General features: G+C 61.4%; 1 protein-coding gene across 1 annotated transcript in view; it reads right to left on the bottom strand.

Moving 5' to 3' along the window:
* Nucleotides 1-6,078: 6,078 nt before the first annotated feature.
* Nucleotides 6,079-14,082, bottom strand: part of FAM20C (FAM20C golgi associated secretory pathway kinase) — a 32,044-nt gene continuing 24,040 nt past the window's right edge. The window contains exons 6-10 of the mRNA XM_052658013.1: nucleotides 8,776-8,956; nucleotides 8,126-8,235; nucleotides 7,887-7,968; nucleotides 7,306-7,365; nucleotides 6,079-6,913 (exon numbers count right to left, since the gene is read on the bottom strand). Of these exons, the coding sequence (XP_052513973.1) occupies nucleotides 6,664-6,913; nucleotides 7,306-7,365; nucleotides 7,887-7,968; nucleotides 8,126-8,235; nucleotides 8,776-8,956 (683 nt within the window). The 3' untranslated portion in view covers nucleotides 6,079-6,663. The remainder of the gene's footprint in view (nucleotides 6,914-7,305; nucleotides 7,366-7,886; nucleotides 7,969-8,125; nucleotides 8,236-8,775; nucleotides 8,957-14,082) is intronic.

The raw sequence follows: 14,082 nt of genomic DNA, 5'->3' as shown, positions 1-14,082 counted from the left end.
GCTGACAGCTCACCGGGCCGAGGGGCCCACCGGGCCAGCACTGCGGGTCGCTGCTGCTGAGGCCTTGGACTCTGATCGTGAACGCAGGTGTCGGGCGGGCGCTTCCCAGGCTGGACTCCGGCCGTCTCTGCCTGAGGCTGCTCTTGCTTTTCTCAGGGTCTCCTCTAGATGGTGCAGGGGAGCCAGGCGCAGTGTGCTGCCGCGGCCTCCTAGGCTCCCCCAGGATGACAGTGACCCCAGGGCACGTCCGACCGAGTGTAGCTGGGGGGCTGCAGCCGGGAGCAGGGGCAGGACAGAGCTCAGGCCTTGGTGGGGGGGCGGCCGATCCGAGCCCCCGCAACCCAGCGGGGCTGCTCTGGACCTGGGCGGCCCACTGTGGCCCCACAGGCCCCCTGCTGCCGTAGGCCCCCTCTTATCCCGTTTAAGCTGCAGGCTGGGAGCCACCTCCCTGGGGGGTGAACACGGTTCCCAGCCCCCAGCCAGCCCGCAAACCCCTGCTCCTGAATGGCAGCTCCAAGCAGAGTAAGAAGGACCCGGGGTCCAGAACAACGAGTGGACCTGGGCTGGAGAGGGAGGGGGAGGGGAGAGACAGGAGGGGAAGGGGGTGGGAAGAGTCAGGAGACTGGACTGCCGCACATGCATGGCCACGTGTGAAACAGGCCGCTGGCGGGAAGCTGCCGTCCACGCAGGGAGCCCAGCTCGGTGCTCCGCAGCGCTCGGCGCAGTGTGGGGCGGGGGAGGTCCAGGAGGGGATCCTTGCCTGGAAAATTCCACCGACAGAGGGACAGGCTATAGTGCATGAAGTCACAGAGTCGGACATCTGTGAGCACACTCACACAGCTGATTCCGTCGTACGGCAGAAACTAACACGCTAAAAGCAACCGTACCCCAATTTTAAAAAAGGTAAGAAAGACCCCTCTGTGCACTTGGGGACCCCCAAAATGGGCTCTCCTGACCAAGGCGGGGTTCGTCCAAGCCCTTTCTGCCTCCAGGCTTCTGGGCACCTCTGCTTCTGTTCCATCTGGGTGAGGGCTGGGGCAGTGGGTTGAGGGAGTTTCTGGGGGGACTGGGCAGGACCCTGAGAGGGTAGCCTGGGCCCCTGAATCCAGTGGCCTTTGGGGAGCTGCTCCCAAGAATTGCACACTTGACTTGCTCCCCAGTGGGGAGGCTCTGGGCAGGGCCGGGGCCTCCCTCTCCAGGGGCCTCCCTGTCCTCTGTCTCAGGCTTGTGGGCGGGGCCGGGAGAGACGCTGGGCTCCCCACCTGCATCTCTGCAGCCGCCCGGACACACTGCACCCCTCAGACCCAGGGTGCAGGGGCCGCGCACGCCTCCCCACCCAGATGCTGGCTGACTCGTCCACTCGACGCGCTTAGCTCAGGAAGTGCTCTCTGCCCTCAGATGACCACTGCCTCCAGCCCTTTGATTCCACATAACCAGCTCCCAGGCTGACTGAGGAGGGCTTTGGTTTGGATTACCCCCCATTTGCTTTTTCAACCATGGTTGAATTCTTGCCACTTTCTCTGTGGCCCTGTGGCAGGTGATGTCCTGTAACACTTGTGGACCAAGCATGCCGCCCAAATGTCGTGGGGAAGCCGGCTTCCCAGAGAGGGATTTAACTGAAAGCCTCTCCTGGCCTGTTCACGACGTCCTCTGCCTCCCTTGCCCCCTCGGCACCGCCCCCCTCCGCTGCAGCAGTCTGAGTCCCAGGTGTCAGGCACTCCGACAATAATTTGGGGAAGTCCCTTCACCCGGCTGGGCATCGGTTCAGATGGTGAACAGGGCACACTGGAATTCAGATTTCCTGCATAGCTGCGCTGAGACGCACACAGGACCAGGCAGGGGGCCCTCGCCCAGCTCACGGCTCAGCCCTGCCCCCGTCCCTCCTCCCGTCCAGCAGCTTTATCTGCTGTTTGAATCTGTATCAAAGTAATAGACGGACTGTGGCTCAGATCATGAATTTGTTATTGCCAAATTCAGACTTAAATTGAAGAAAGCAGGGAAAATCACTAGACCATTCAGGTATGACCTAAATCTAATCCCTTACTATTATACAGTGGAAGTGAGAAATAGATTTGAAGGATTAGATGTGACAGAGTGCCTGGTTATCTATGGACAGAGGTTCATGACATTGTACAGGAGGTGGTGATCAAGACCATCCCCAAGAAAAAGAAAGGCAAAAAGGCAAAATGATTGTCTGAGGAGGCCTTACAAATAGCTGAGAAAAGAGGAGAAGCGAAAGGCAAAGGAGAAAATGAAAAATATACCCATTTGAATGCAGAGTTCCAAAGAGGAGCAAGGAGAGATAAGAAAGTCTTCCTCGGCGATCAATGCCAAGAATAGAGGAAAACAAAGATGGGCCCAATAAAGGACAGAGATGGTGTGGACCTAACACAGAAGCAGATGATGTTAAGAAGAGGTGGCAAGAATACACATAAGAACTGTACCAAAAAATCTTAATGACCTGGATAACCATGATGGTGTGATCACTCACCTAGAGCCAGACATCCTGGAATGCAGTCAAGTGGGCCTTAGGAAGCATCACTACAAACAAAGCTAGTGGAGGTGATGGAATTCCAGTTGAGCTGTTTCAAATCCTGAAAGATGATGCTGTGAAAGTGCTGCACTCAATATGCCAGCAAATTTGGAAAACTCAGCAGTGGCCACGGGACTGGACAAGGTCAGTTTTCATTCCAATCTCAAAGAAAGGCAATGCCAAGGAATGTTCAAACTACTGCACAATTGCACTCATCTCACATGTTAGCAAAGTAATGCTCAAAATTCTCCAAGCCAGGCTTCAACAGTACATGAACTGTGAATTTCCAGATGTTCAGGCTGGCTTTAGAAAAGGCAGAGGAACCAGAGATCAAATTGCCAACATCCCCTGAATCATAGAAAAAGCAAGAGAGTTCCAGAAAAACATCTACTTCTTTCTCATTGACTATGCTAAAATCTTTGTGTAGATCACAACCTGTGGAAAATTTTTAAAGAGATGGGAATACCAGACCACCTTACCTGCCTCTTGAGAAATCTGTATGCAGGTCAAGAAGCAACAGTTAGAACCAGACAGGGAACAATGGACTGGTTCCAAATTGGGAAAGTAGTATATTGGTCAAGGCTGTATACCGTCACCCTGCTTATTTAACTTATATGCACAGTACATCATGTGAAATGCCAGGCTGGAGGAAGCACAAGCTGGAATCAAGATTGCTGGCAGGAATATCAATAACCTCAGATGCGCAGATGACACCACCCTTATGGCAGAAAACTAAGAGGAACTAAAGAGCCTCTTTATGAAAATGAAAAAGGAGAGTGAAAAAGCTGGCTTAAAACTCAACATTCAAAAACTAAGATCATGGCATCTGGTCCCATCGCTTCATGGCAAATAGATGGGGAAACAGTGGACACAGTGAGAGACTTTATTTTTTTTTTTTTGAGCTCCAAAATCACTGCAGATGGTGACTGTAGCTGAAATTAAAAGATGAAATTAAAAGACACTTGCTCCTTGGAAGGAAAGCTATGACCAACCTAGACAGCATATTAAAAAGCAGAGACATTACTTTGCCAACAGACGTCCATATAGTGAAAGCTGTGGTTTTTCCAGTGGTCATGTGTGGATGTGAGAGTTGGACCATAAAGAAAGCTGAGTGCTGAAGAACTGATGCTTTTGAACCGTGGTGTTGGAGAAGACTCTTGAGAGTCCCTTGGACTGCAAGGAGATCCAACCAGTCCATCCTAAAGGAAATCATAGGAATATTCATTGGAGGACTGATGCTGAAGCTGAAACTAACACTTTGGCCACCTGATGCGAAGAGCTGACTCATTAGAAAAGACCCTGATGCCGGGAAAGATTGAAGGTGGGAGGAGAAGGGGACGACAGAGGATGAGATGGCTGGATGGCATCACCTACTCAACGGACATGAGTTTGAGTGGACTCCGGGAGTTTGTGATGGACAGGGAGGCCTGGCACACTGCAGTCATGGGGTCACAAAGAGTCGGACACGACTGAAGGACCGAACTGACTGAATAGATGGACCCAGTTTCAAAAGTCAAATAACCACCAATCAGATCAGGATAAAGGGTGGACCCCTGCCCACCTCACCCCTGTTCCTGAAACAAAGGCCCAGAGAGATCGCTTGTGTGTTCACCGTCCTGGGTGTGCTGGGCTGTCCTGTCTCGTTTGCACGTTATCTCCATGTTTCTAAACAGCAAACGTTTTATTTTGTAAGATTCATAACTCCCCTCCCCCGCCCTTTTTTCTTTTTTTAACCTCCCATCTTCCTACCGGAGAGAGGCCTTGGGGGGAATCTAACCTCCCATCTTCCTGCCCGAGAGGGGCCTTGGGGGGAATCTAACCTCCCATCTTCCTGCCCGAGAGGGGCCTTGGGGGGAATCTAACCTCCCATCTTCCTGCCCGAGAGAGGCCTTGGGTCCCCCCTTGCCTTTCAGTTCAGCCGCATCACATCCTCCTTTTGAGGGAAACGGCGCCGAGTGCTGACGTGGCCGTGGGTGGGAAGTTCAGCACGGCCGGGTGGACTGTCACCCAGACGCCACCTGTCCCTAGGCCTGTCTTCACCGTGACGAGGGCTCCTCAGTCCTGGTCTTCCCGGGTCTGAGCCCGCTCTGTGGCTTTCACGGGCACATGGGGGCTGGGCCCCCTGCCGCTCCCCTGTCCCCTGACCTCCTCCCCGTCCGAAGCCCACCAAGCGGCATCTGCAGGCCCTCAGGGTGTGTTTGCACAGTCTGCTGCAGGTCCGTCTGTCCAGCCTCACCCCCCGGCTTCCGGGAGGCTTCAGGGGCCTGCCCCAGCTCCGAACCTCTGAGCACTGCCTCCTGCGGTGAGAGGACGAGGCCCTGTCCTACCGGATGGGTGTCCACCTGACTTCAGGAGCCTCTTGCAGTGAAGCTCCTCTGCGGTCTGACTGTGCACCACCCAGTCTTCACAAGACTCCTGTCAACTCAGGTGGGCTGGAGACCCCCCAGCCTGTCTTCACTGGGAACTCCACCCGCCCCCACCTGCCCCTTGGACGGCTGGCCCCACCTCCGGCCGCACTGGGCTCCCAGCCGGTCCTGGACTGAGGCCCTCTGTCCCCGCTGTGCTGAGGCCGAGCGAAGCTGTCTCCAGGGCTTACCTGCTGCCCAGCTCTGGCCCCCTGGGCAGCTCTGCGGAGCTCAGGGCCTTCTTGGCGAGGCTGTGTGCTCTCTGGGGGGTAGGAGATGTCCCCCAAGTGTGCCCCTTCAGCATGGCCACCACTTTGAGGAATGGAGGGGACGTTGCCCTCTGCGGAGGGGCCTTCCATGGCTGAGGGAATCTTTCTCTGAGTGTCCCTCTCCGCCCAAAGCGGGGGTGACTCTGGATCCGGAGAGACTCTTACTGGGGGGAGCATGAACCTAAACACGTGTAGCCACCACAGCCTTGGCCCTGCTCCGCCTGGTCACCCCCAGAGCAGGCCCCCCCCGCTCCCTTCTCCTTCTGTGTCCAGCTCAGGGAGTTCTGACACACGGGGAAGCTCTGGGTGGGGGCTCAAAGGCCGCTGTGCCGGAACACCGCAGACGGGGCGGCTGAGACGCAGGCTCCTCCCTGTGTCCTGGGAGCTGGAAGCCCAGGCCAAGTCTCTGGCGGGTCCTCTCTCCCACCTTGCGGATGGCCGTCTCCTCCCCGAGTGCCCACGTGGCCCCCATCTGCGTGCCCAGGACACTTGCGGGGACAGCTGAGGGGCTGTGATTTCTCTGCTCGAAGAACACGAGGCTCAGGCAAGCCCTTGGCCGGCAGGCTCCTCCAGGGCCCGGCCGGCCTGCAGGAAGTGCTCTGGCCCCCTGCGTCCGTCTGCGGGGCCCTGGGGGGCTGGGTCTCTCCAGCCACCCCTGGCTCAGCCCCAGTGCATGCCAGCTCCTGCAGGTGCGCACAGCGCCCATGTGATGCCAGCCCTGGAGAGACTCGGGGAGCTGCACTCAGTTCCCTGGAAGCGACCACACCAGGCATGGGACAGGCACCCCCTCCTTCCAGGCCGGATACTGGCCATGCCCAAGGGTGGACAGGCCACTGGGCAGCAGGAAGTGAGGGACCCAGATGCCAGTGAGGCCCGAGCACATACTTGCCTCATCTTTATTGCACTTTTACCACATTGCAAACTATTCCACGGAAATGCCTTGAAGGTAGCCAGCTGCAGGACTGGTCACACGTGCACCGGCTCCAGACGGTGCTCTGAGGACTGTGCGGTGCCTGGGGGACGGCTGGTCCTTCACTTCGCCTGAAACCCACGCGTTGTCCATCCCTTGACGCGAGTCCGTGAGGGCCTCGGGAGCCTCCCGTGGCCCCGGGAAGGGAGGAGAGTTTCTGCTGTGAGCTTGGCCCAGAGTGGGAGCCCTTCTCAGGACCATCTGGACCGGCCGGGTGGCCCACAGTGTGGCCTGCGGGGTGGTCAGGGTCTGTACAGACAATGTCTCTATGTATGTACATTTGCACCAGGTATAAATACAAAATCGTAAGTAAAGGCTTCCTTTCCATACAAAAGGGTGCTGGCCTGCCACCAGGCCGCCTCTGTCCTTGGGCACAGGGCGCGCCCACGGCTGCCCGGGTCTGAAGCGAGGCGCCTGCCCCGGCAGCCTGTCTGCCCCGTGTGGGCCTGGGTCCCGGGCGGCTGGCCTGGCCGCGGCCCGCGTTCACTACCTGCCGGGCGCGGCTCTGTGCTCGGGGCCCAGGTCGTCCTCCACGACACTGTGCAGCCCGTCCTTCTCCACGCAGACCCCGACCGCCCGGAGCACGATGCGCAGCCGCCGGTCCAGCGCCTCCAAGTGCGGCTGGAACAGCACGGGGGCCACGCGGTCCTCGCGCAGGGACTCGGCCATCAGCAGGCTCAGCCGGTGCTCCTCCTGGGCCAGGAGCTGCAGCCGCAGGTACGTGGACCGCCGGATCCTGCCGGAGACGAAGGTCAGGCTGGCGCCCAGGGCGGAGCCTGCTCCGGCCGGTTTCAAGGGTGCTGGGGAGGGTCCCACTGCAGGGGGGTCTGGCAGGCCCCGTCCTTTCTGGCGGGAGTGGGGCGGGAGACAGCCGTGGCTCGGCTCTGGGCCAGGGGGACGCGGAGCAGGAGGTTGGGCCCTACGGCCTGTCTCCCTGGTTGTTAAAGGGAGGGGCTGGGTTCGGGAGCCACAAGAGGGGAGCGTGGGGGCGGGGCCTCGGGTCTTCCTCTGCTCGGTGGGGACAGGGAGCCTTCCCGGAGGCACTGTGCGCGGCGGGGTGGGAAGGCTCGGTCCGGCCTGGGGCTGCGGGGGTGCTGGGCTGGGGCGTCTGCAGGGGCAGGGCCCTACCTGCAGCACTGCTGTAGAGGCACCAGGATGGACAGCTCGTCGTGAGAGTGCTTCCCAAACCTGGGCAAGAAGGGCAGAGCTGGGGAGCGGGCGGGGGCACCTGGGCAGAGCTGCCGGGCTGCCCGTGGGGCCCGCCGGGGCCTGCCTCCTGCTGTCCCCAGCCCAGACGCAGGGCCTCGGGTGAGGCAGGTGAACACAGCCCGTCTCACCCTCTGGCTGCTGGACTGAGCGGAAGCTCGACAGTGAGAGGCCCTGGCCGGGCTGGGTGGACAAGGCCCGAGGGCAGGGCAGCCTCGGATCCAGCCGCAGGGGTGTCTTTTACAGATGGGCGTGAGGGCCCCACACACTGCCCAGGGGCCCAGAGCGGACTCCCCCGAGGCGTCCAGGTACTTGCTGCTCTGACCCGCGGAGGGCCTGAGGCCTGCATACACGCCTGCTCTGGGGCCCCGTCCCCAGCTCACAGGGCCCTGCGTCACCCCAGGGGGCCTCTGGGGGCCGGGCCGTCCCTCCCACGGAGCGCCCGCCCCCCGGTGTGTCTGGGCTGGGGCAGCTGGCCCCTCGCGGCACCTGGGAGGACTCACCCTCTCCCGTTGTCCAGGTGGATGATGAATGTGTCGTTGCCAAACTTCTCAAAGGTCTCGTAATGATGGCGGTCCATGTTCCCTGTGGGGACAAGCCTGCTGGGAGCCTGCCTGAGGCTCAGAGGCGCGCCCTCCCTCCCCGTCCGGCCTCCGCGCGGGGAGCGGCGAGCATGAGCACGGCCGCGGCGGCGGGGCCTGAGCTGGGCGCTCGCTGGGCAGGCCGGGGGCCCTGGACATACCCATGAGGAAGTCGAAGATGGTCATGTCCATGACGTCCAGGATGCGGTGGCTGCTGTCGTAGGGCGGAGTCTGCTTCACCTCCTCGCAGTAGTCAGGGTCCACTTCCCACCTGCAGGGGACCCGGCATCAGAATGGTGGGCTCCTCTATGACAAGGAGGCCCAAACCACCTCCTGGGGCCTGGGGCTGCCCGGCTCAGGACCTCGGATCCACAGGGCGGCCGGGGGACCGAGTGAGAAAAGGATCTCTGCGGTGGGCAGAGGCTGCGTTAACGGGGGCTGGGAGGAGCACGGGGCTGGGAGGCGACTAAACCACACCACCCAGAGGCCACGTGTGTGGACAGGCCGGGACAGCTCACTCGCGGACGTCTCCACAGCTGGAGGGACAGCGTCTCTCTCAAGGGGGGAAGGGATCTGAAGCCTCGTCCAGTTGTGGAGAGACCCGGGGGGGGAGTTGGCGCCCAGTCCCTGCGTGAGGGGCCCTTTCTGATCATCTGCGGCCTCAAGCGCAGCCCTGCGGCTCCTCACACCGTCTGCTGTGGACAAGACCCTGGGGCTCGTTCTCTGCAGCAGGTCGGGTGGGAGCCAGCCCTCCCGAGACCCCGGCGGGGCAGGACTCCAGAGTCCCCGGCCCAGCGCGCCCCCAACGCACTCTGCCTTCTTGCGCTTGTGGTACGAGCGTCGCCAGGGGTTCCGCCAGGTCTTCCTCTTGGCCAGGGACAGATCGGGCAGGAAGGCGGCCAGTGAGCCCTCGATCTGGTCCGGCTTCCCGCACAGCGCGTGCTCCGTGGAACAGTAGTACGAGCACTCCCCGTAGAAGCAGATGTTGTTGGCTGCGGGCGGAGGGGGCGGTCAGTGGGGGCCCGCAGGCGGGGTCTGCGTGTCGGCACCGCGTTTGCGTCTTCCCTCCCTGGGCGGGGCTCCCCACGGCCTCACCCTGGACCTCAGCCACCTGCCCCAGCCCCGCGTCGCAGACAGGGCCACACAGCTCAGGACGCAGAGCTCGGATTGGAGTCTGGGTTCTTCCTCATCACCCTCCAAACTAGGTCTGGGGTCTGTGGAGGTTCTGTTCAGTGGTTTGCAAAAGGCCCTCATTCCAAAGAGAGGCAGCATGGGGGAGATGCTTGCAATCATGACCGAATAAGCACCCAGTATTCGCACAAGAACCCTTCCGTCTCAGTAATAAAAAGATAAATAACCCAATCTATAAATGGGCAAAGGAGTTCAAGGATCCTTCTCCAAAGAATATATAGTAATGGCCAACAAGCATGGGGAAAGATGCTGGGCACCGTGAGTCATCGGGGAAATGCAAGTCAAATCCGTAGTTTCTCACCCACTAGGACAGTTTTGATCAAAAGAACAGATAATACCAGTGTGGTTGAAGGTGTGGAGAAATTGGCTGCACCCTGATGCAGCTGTGGTGGGAATGTCAAGTGGTGCAGCTGCTGTGAAAAACAGTCAGAAAGTTGGACACAGAACCGGTGATCTGGCCACCCCACTCCCAGGCACACACCCGAGAGAAGGGAAGACACACGTCCACGCAGACCCTTGACAGAGGTGTTCCCAGCAGACCACCCCCAGAGGCAGTGTGGTTTGCCCGTAACATGGAACAGCATTTAGCCACAAAAGGAATGAAGTGGAACACCGCATGGATGAGCCACGAACACTGTGGGCAAAGCCAGACACCGTGCGCACGAGACCCTGGCAGGAGACGAACTGAACGGAAGCTGGCGGCTCTCAGAGCCGAGAGGAGGGGAGAGTGGGGTGGCTTTGAACAGTGATGGTTTCTTTCGGGGTGAGCAAATACCCTGGAATCAGTGGGGCCTGCTGCACAACATGGAGAATGCACTAAAAACCACTTAACTGCACACTTCAGACACTGGACCCAAGACGTGTGGGTCACGTCCCCACAGGAGGAGAGTCGCGAAGCACCTCGTGCTGGGCGGCGGGAGTGTCTGAGCCTGCGCTTACCTATGGAACCGCGTTCTTGCGCTCCGTCACTGCCTTTGTTTGTGGGGGAAACAAGCCCCAAGCCCGTGGCCCCTCCGCACCGGCCCCCGCCCTGCCAACAGCAAAGCCTGCCCGCCCCCGCCCTGCACCTCAGGATCCTGCAGCCGCTGCTGCAGACTGGGCTCAGCCTGAGGTCTCTTGTGTCGACATGATTCAATCTCGGCCCATTTTCAGGAGGAAAATCCTCTCCGAGCCCTGGAATTCGTGTCTGTAACCTCTGAGCCTAAGCTGACTTTAGATGGAGTCAAGTGAAGAGAGAGGCATTTCCCGGGCTCACAGCCTTCTCCCCGTCAGAAACCCGGCCTGTGCGGGGGCGTCAGGGTGGGGCTCCTCCAGCCTGTGGCCTCTCACTGCTCCGCTCTGCAGCCCCGTGGGGGGCCGGGCCCTCACTCCTCCGAGCCTCCGTCCCTGAACAGGGGGCTGTGCAGCTCCTGACCCGGGGAGCAGAGAGGACAGGCGTGGAGTGGCTGGGCTCGGGGAGGCAGTGCCCGTTCCTCTTGACAGTGATGGCCAGGGCAGCTCAGGGCAGTGGGCCAGATGGCGGGGAGGACCCGAGGACTCCAACGAGACAGGCTCCCTGGCCCTGGTCTCCGTGAAGATCAGGGGGTCCCAGCCTGCCAGCCTGAGGGTCCCAGAGAATCCAGGCCGTTCCCCTGAATGTCTGGGGCTTTGCTGGCAGGAGGGGTGAGTCCTTGCCCATCTCAGAGGCCCCGAGGGTGTGCGTGGGGTGTCACAAGGGGCAGGGCTGCTGGGGAGGGGTCTGTCTGCTCTGGGAAACCCGTCTGGCTCCTGGCAGGAGTCTGGACACTGGCCACAGAGTAGCAGAGGCCCAGGGACCACCCCGCCAGCCCCCAGCCAGTGTGGGGAAGAGCTGGCGTAAAGCTGGCTGAGTGGCGGGGAGGGGCAGGAGGGGCTGGGGGGCGCACGCCGCGCCCTCTCCCCATCTGCCGCGCCCCCCTGCGCACCCTGCCCCCCATGGCCTAGACCTGCACGGGAGGATGCGGGCTGACCTTGGGATGAGAGGCGCGGCGACGGAGTCACCAGGAAAGTGGGAGAAAGGTGTCACACGGCAGACGCAGGTCTGGCCGCTGGCCCCACTCAGTCCTGTGGTGACGGGGACTCAGCCGCCCCCCGCCTGACGCTGTCCCTGGCTGACGCTGCCCCCAGCTGGCTGGCCACTCCCACCTCTTAGCCCACCGGGCTCCCCAGCCTCTGCAGGCTGCACACGTCTCCCCCACTTTGACGGACCCCAGAGCAGGGCTACTCAGGGCCCTGAGGCTGGAGGCAGTGGCGTGGATTGGCGCCTCTGGCAAAGTTCGGCCTTTGCAGCTTTTACACCCACGACAGGCGCAGAAATGCCAGCAAAGCAGAAACGCTCCAAACGAATCTGAACAGACCTCATTTTCTAGTGAGATCAAAGCTGGTTCCTGTTAGCTGCTGCTTAAGAGAAAACCAAACGCTTCTCAAGGCTTTCGGGGAGAAATCTGGCCGACGGAGCAGAGGCGGTGGGAACAGAAACAGTCTGGGCGGAGAGGGTGGGTGTCAGCGGCAGCAGGCGGAGCTGAGCCCAGAGCTGGCGGCTCCTGGACAGGGAGCAGGGGCGCATCCAGACGGGGCCCGGACGCCAAGCCGGGGACCCACAGGACCGGCAGAGTGGCCCGGAGCCGGGACCCCCACGGGCCCTGCCTCTGGGACTGACCAGGCTGAGCGACGGCGTGGCTCAGGGCGAGGGGGGTGTCAGCGCCCGCCAATGCCAGCATCGGCGAGGACGACGGAGACCCGGTCCCGGGTGCAGACGGGTGCGAGAGCGGGGTGGGATGCCTGCATCTCAGATCACCCACCTAGACAGCAAGTGACTGTCTGCTGACCATGGAAAGGAGCCCTTGCTCGTTTACAAACCTCCGTAAGACAACTGAGCTCAGGGAACACAGCAGGGGCGTAGCTAGGAGGCCCCTGGGCCCAAGCGGGAGACCCAGCAGAGAGACTGCTTGATTCGTCTCCATTTCTTGGGATTTCAGATGTCAGTCCCTCCGCTTCCTTGCGACAAACTACTTTGTCCCTTCTGCTCGGGCTCATCGACCGGTTCAGAAACGAAAGAGAAAACATGGGACAGGCCGCAGAACCGGCACTCAGGGTGACGCCGCGGCGGGAGAGACAGCTGCCCGGCGCCTCCCCGCAGCGAGGGGCCGGCAGAAGCAGCGCCGTTCAGACAGAAGGCGGGCCACGGCCGTCCTGGCGGGCGCAGGGCTGGGAGGGGACTCTGAGGATGGACCAGTCACCTTCGCTGTGAGGATGCTTCCAGGTGTAGCGAAACTGCTCAGACTCCAAGTGGCAACTAAACCATTTAAAGCCGGGGTGTGGGGACGGGGGGCCACCGGGGGCTGGGTGAGGCTGCGTCCCCTGGACGTGACCGAGGTGGGCACACGCCCCACAGGCCTAACCTCAGAGACCCTCCCGACAAGGCTCTAGCTCGGGCCCTCGGCATTGTCACGTGGGCCAGACACTCATTCAAGGGGGACGGAGCCCTCTCGCCTCGGGGGTCCCGCCTCTCTCCTCTCTGTGGGCTCGGAGAGGAGGAACTGTGAGCACTGTGTGGCAGAGATGGCCTTAACGGAGCGAGGGCTGTGGGCCTCAGTTCTGACCAGCTCATCACGCGGCCGAGAAGCACGCTGACCTACAAGGAGGGGGCTTCTGGGCCAGCGGATCTTTGGACTTGGCGAGTGGATTCTGTCTGTGTGGACTGGCTGGGTGGGTGCCTGGCACGGCTGAGGCATCCCTGCAGGGTCGGGGGCCGGGGCCCTGCTCTGTGGGGTCTTGGTGGCCCAGCTGGGTCACTCTACTCCGCTGTGCCAGCGTTGCTGGGACAACGCAAAATGTTCCAAGCCGAAATGCAAGTGACAAAGGCCGCAGGATGTAGGAGGGGCTCCTCGGGGTCCAGTCTCAGGAGGGGTCGCCCGGCCCCAAAGGGGTGGTCAGGAAAGGAGCCCCGAGGATTAGATCTGATGCAAGCGGGCAGACCACCCCGCTGAGCCTGACTCTCCTTCGTGTGTGTGCTGGAGGGTGGCACCACGAAGTCGGGACCTTATGCACCTGGAGTGGGCAGGGGCCCGAGGGCGGGGCAGTGCCAACCCTCCAGGGACCAGGGGAAGCCCCACTCTGTGTCCAGTGCTCCACAGAGGAGAGGGCGGCCGCAGGGCCCTGAGCCACGTGAGGGTCTTTCCGGGGTGTTTTTAATCTGGGGGCGTCCACAGAACGGAGGGCCGCTCTGGCTGCACCACCTGGAGATGGCTTCCCAGGAGGCTGGGAGTTCGCCCCAGCCTTTGGCAGCAGCAACATCACCTGCAGCCCAGGGGCGGAGTCAGGAACGACAAAGACCACCTGGCAGCTCTGAGACTTGGGGCGACGCAGACACAGTGCTGAAGCCAGGCCGCTCCAGGTGCAGGGGAGAGGTCACAGGGGTGAGGTCACAGGGGAGGGGGCCACAGGGGAGGGGGTCACCAGGGAGAGAGGTCACTCAGGGAGGATGGTCACCCGGGGAGGGGGGTTACCCAGGAGAGAGGTCACCCGTGGAAGGGGTCACAGGGGAGGGGAGTCACCCAGGGAGGTGTCACCTGGGGAAGGAGGTCACCCGGGGAGAGGGTCACCCAGGAAGGGGGTCACCTGGGGAGGGGGTCACCTGGGAAGGGGGTCACAGGGGAGGAGGGTCACGAGGGAGAGAGGTCACCCAGGGAGGGTGGTCACCTGGGGAGGGGGGTTACCCAGGAGAGAGGTCACCCAGGGAGGTGTCACCCGGGAAGGGGGTCACCAGGGAGAGAGGTCACCCGGGAGAGAGGTCACCCGGGGAGGGAGGGTCACCCGGAGAGGGGGGTTACCCAGGAGAGAAGTCACCCGTGGAGGGCGCCACAGGGGAGGGGGTCACCAGGGAGAGAGGTCACCCAGGGAGGTGTCA

Source organism: Budorcas taxicolor, chromosome 2 (assembly GCF_023091745.1).
Source record: "Budorcas taxicolor isolate Tak-1 chromosome 2, Takin1.1, whole genome shotgun sequence".
In the NCBI taxonomy this organism is placed as follows: Eukaryota; Metazoa; Chordata; class Mammalia; order Artiodactyla; family Bovidae; genus Budorcas; species Budorcas taxicolor.
Note: the sequence above shows the minus strand (reverse complement) of the source record. Positions and strands in the feature narration are given on the sequence as shown.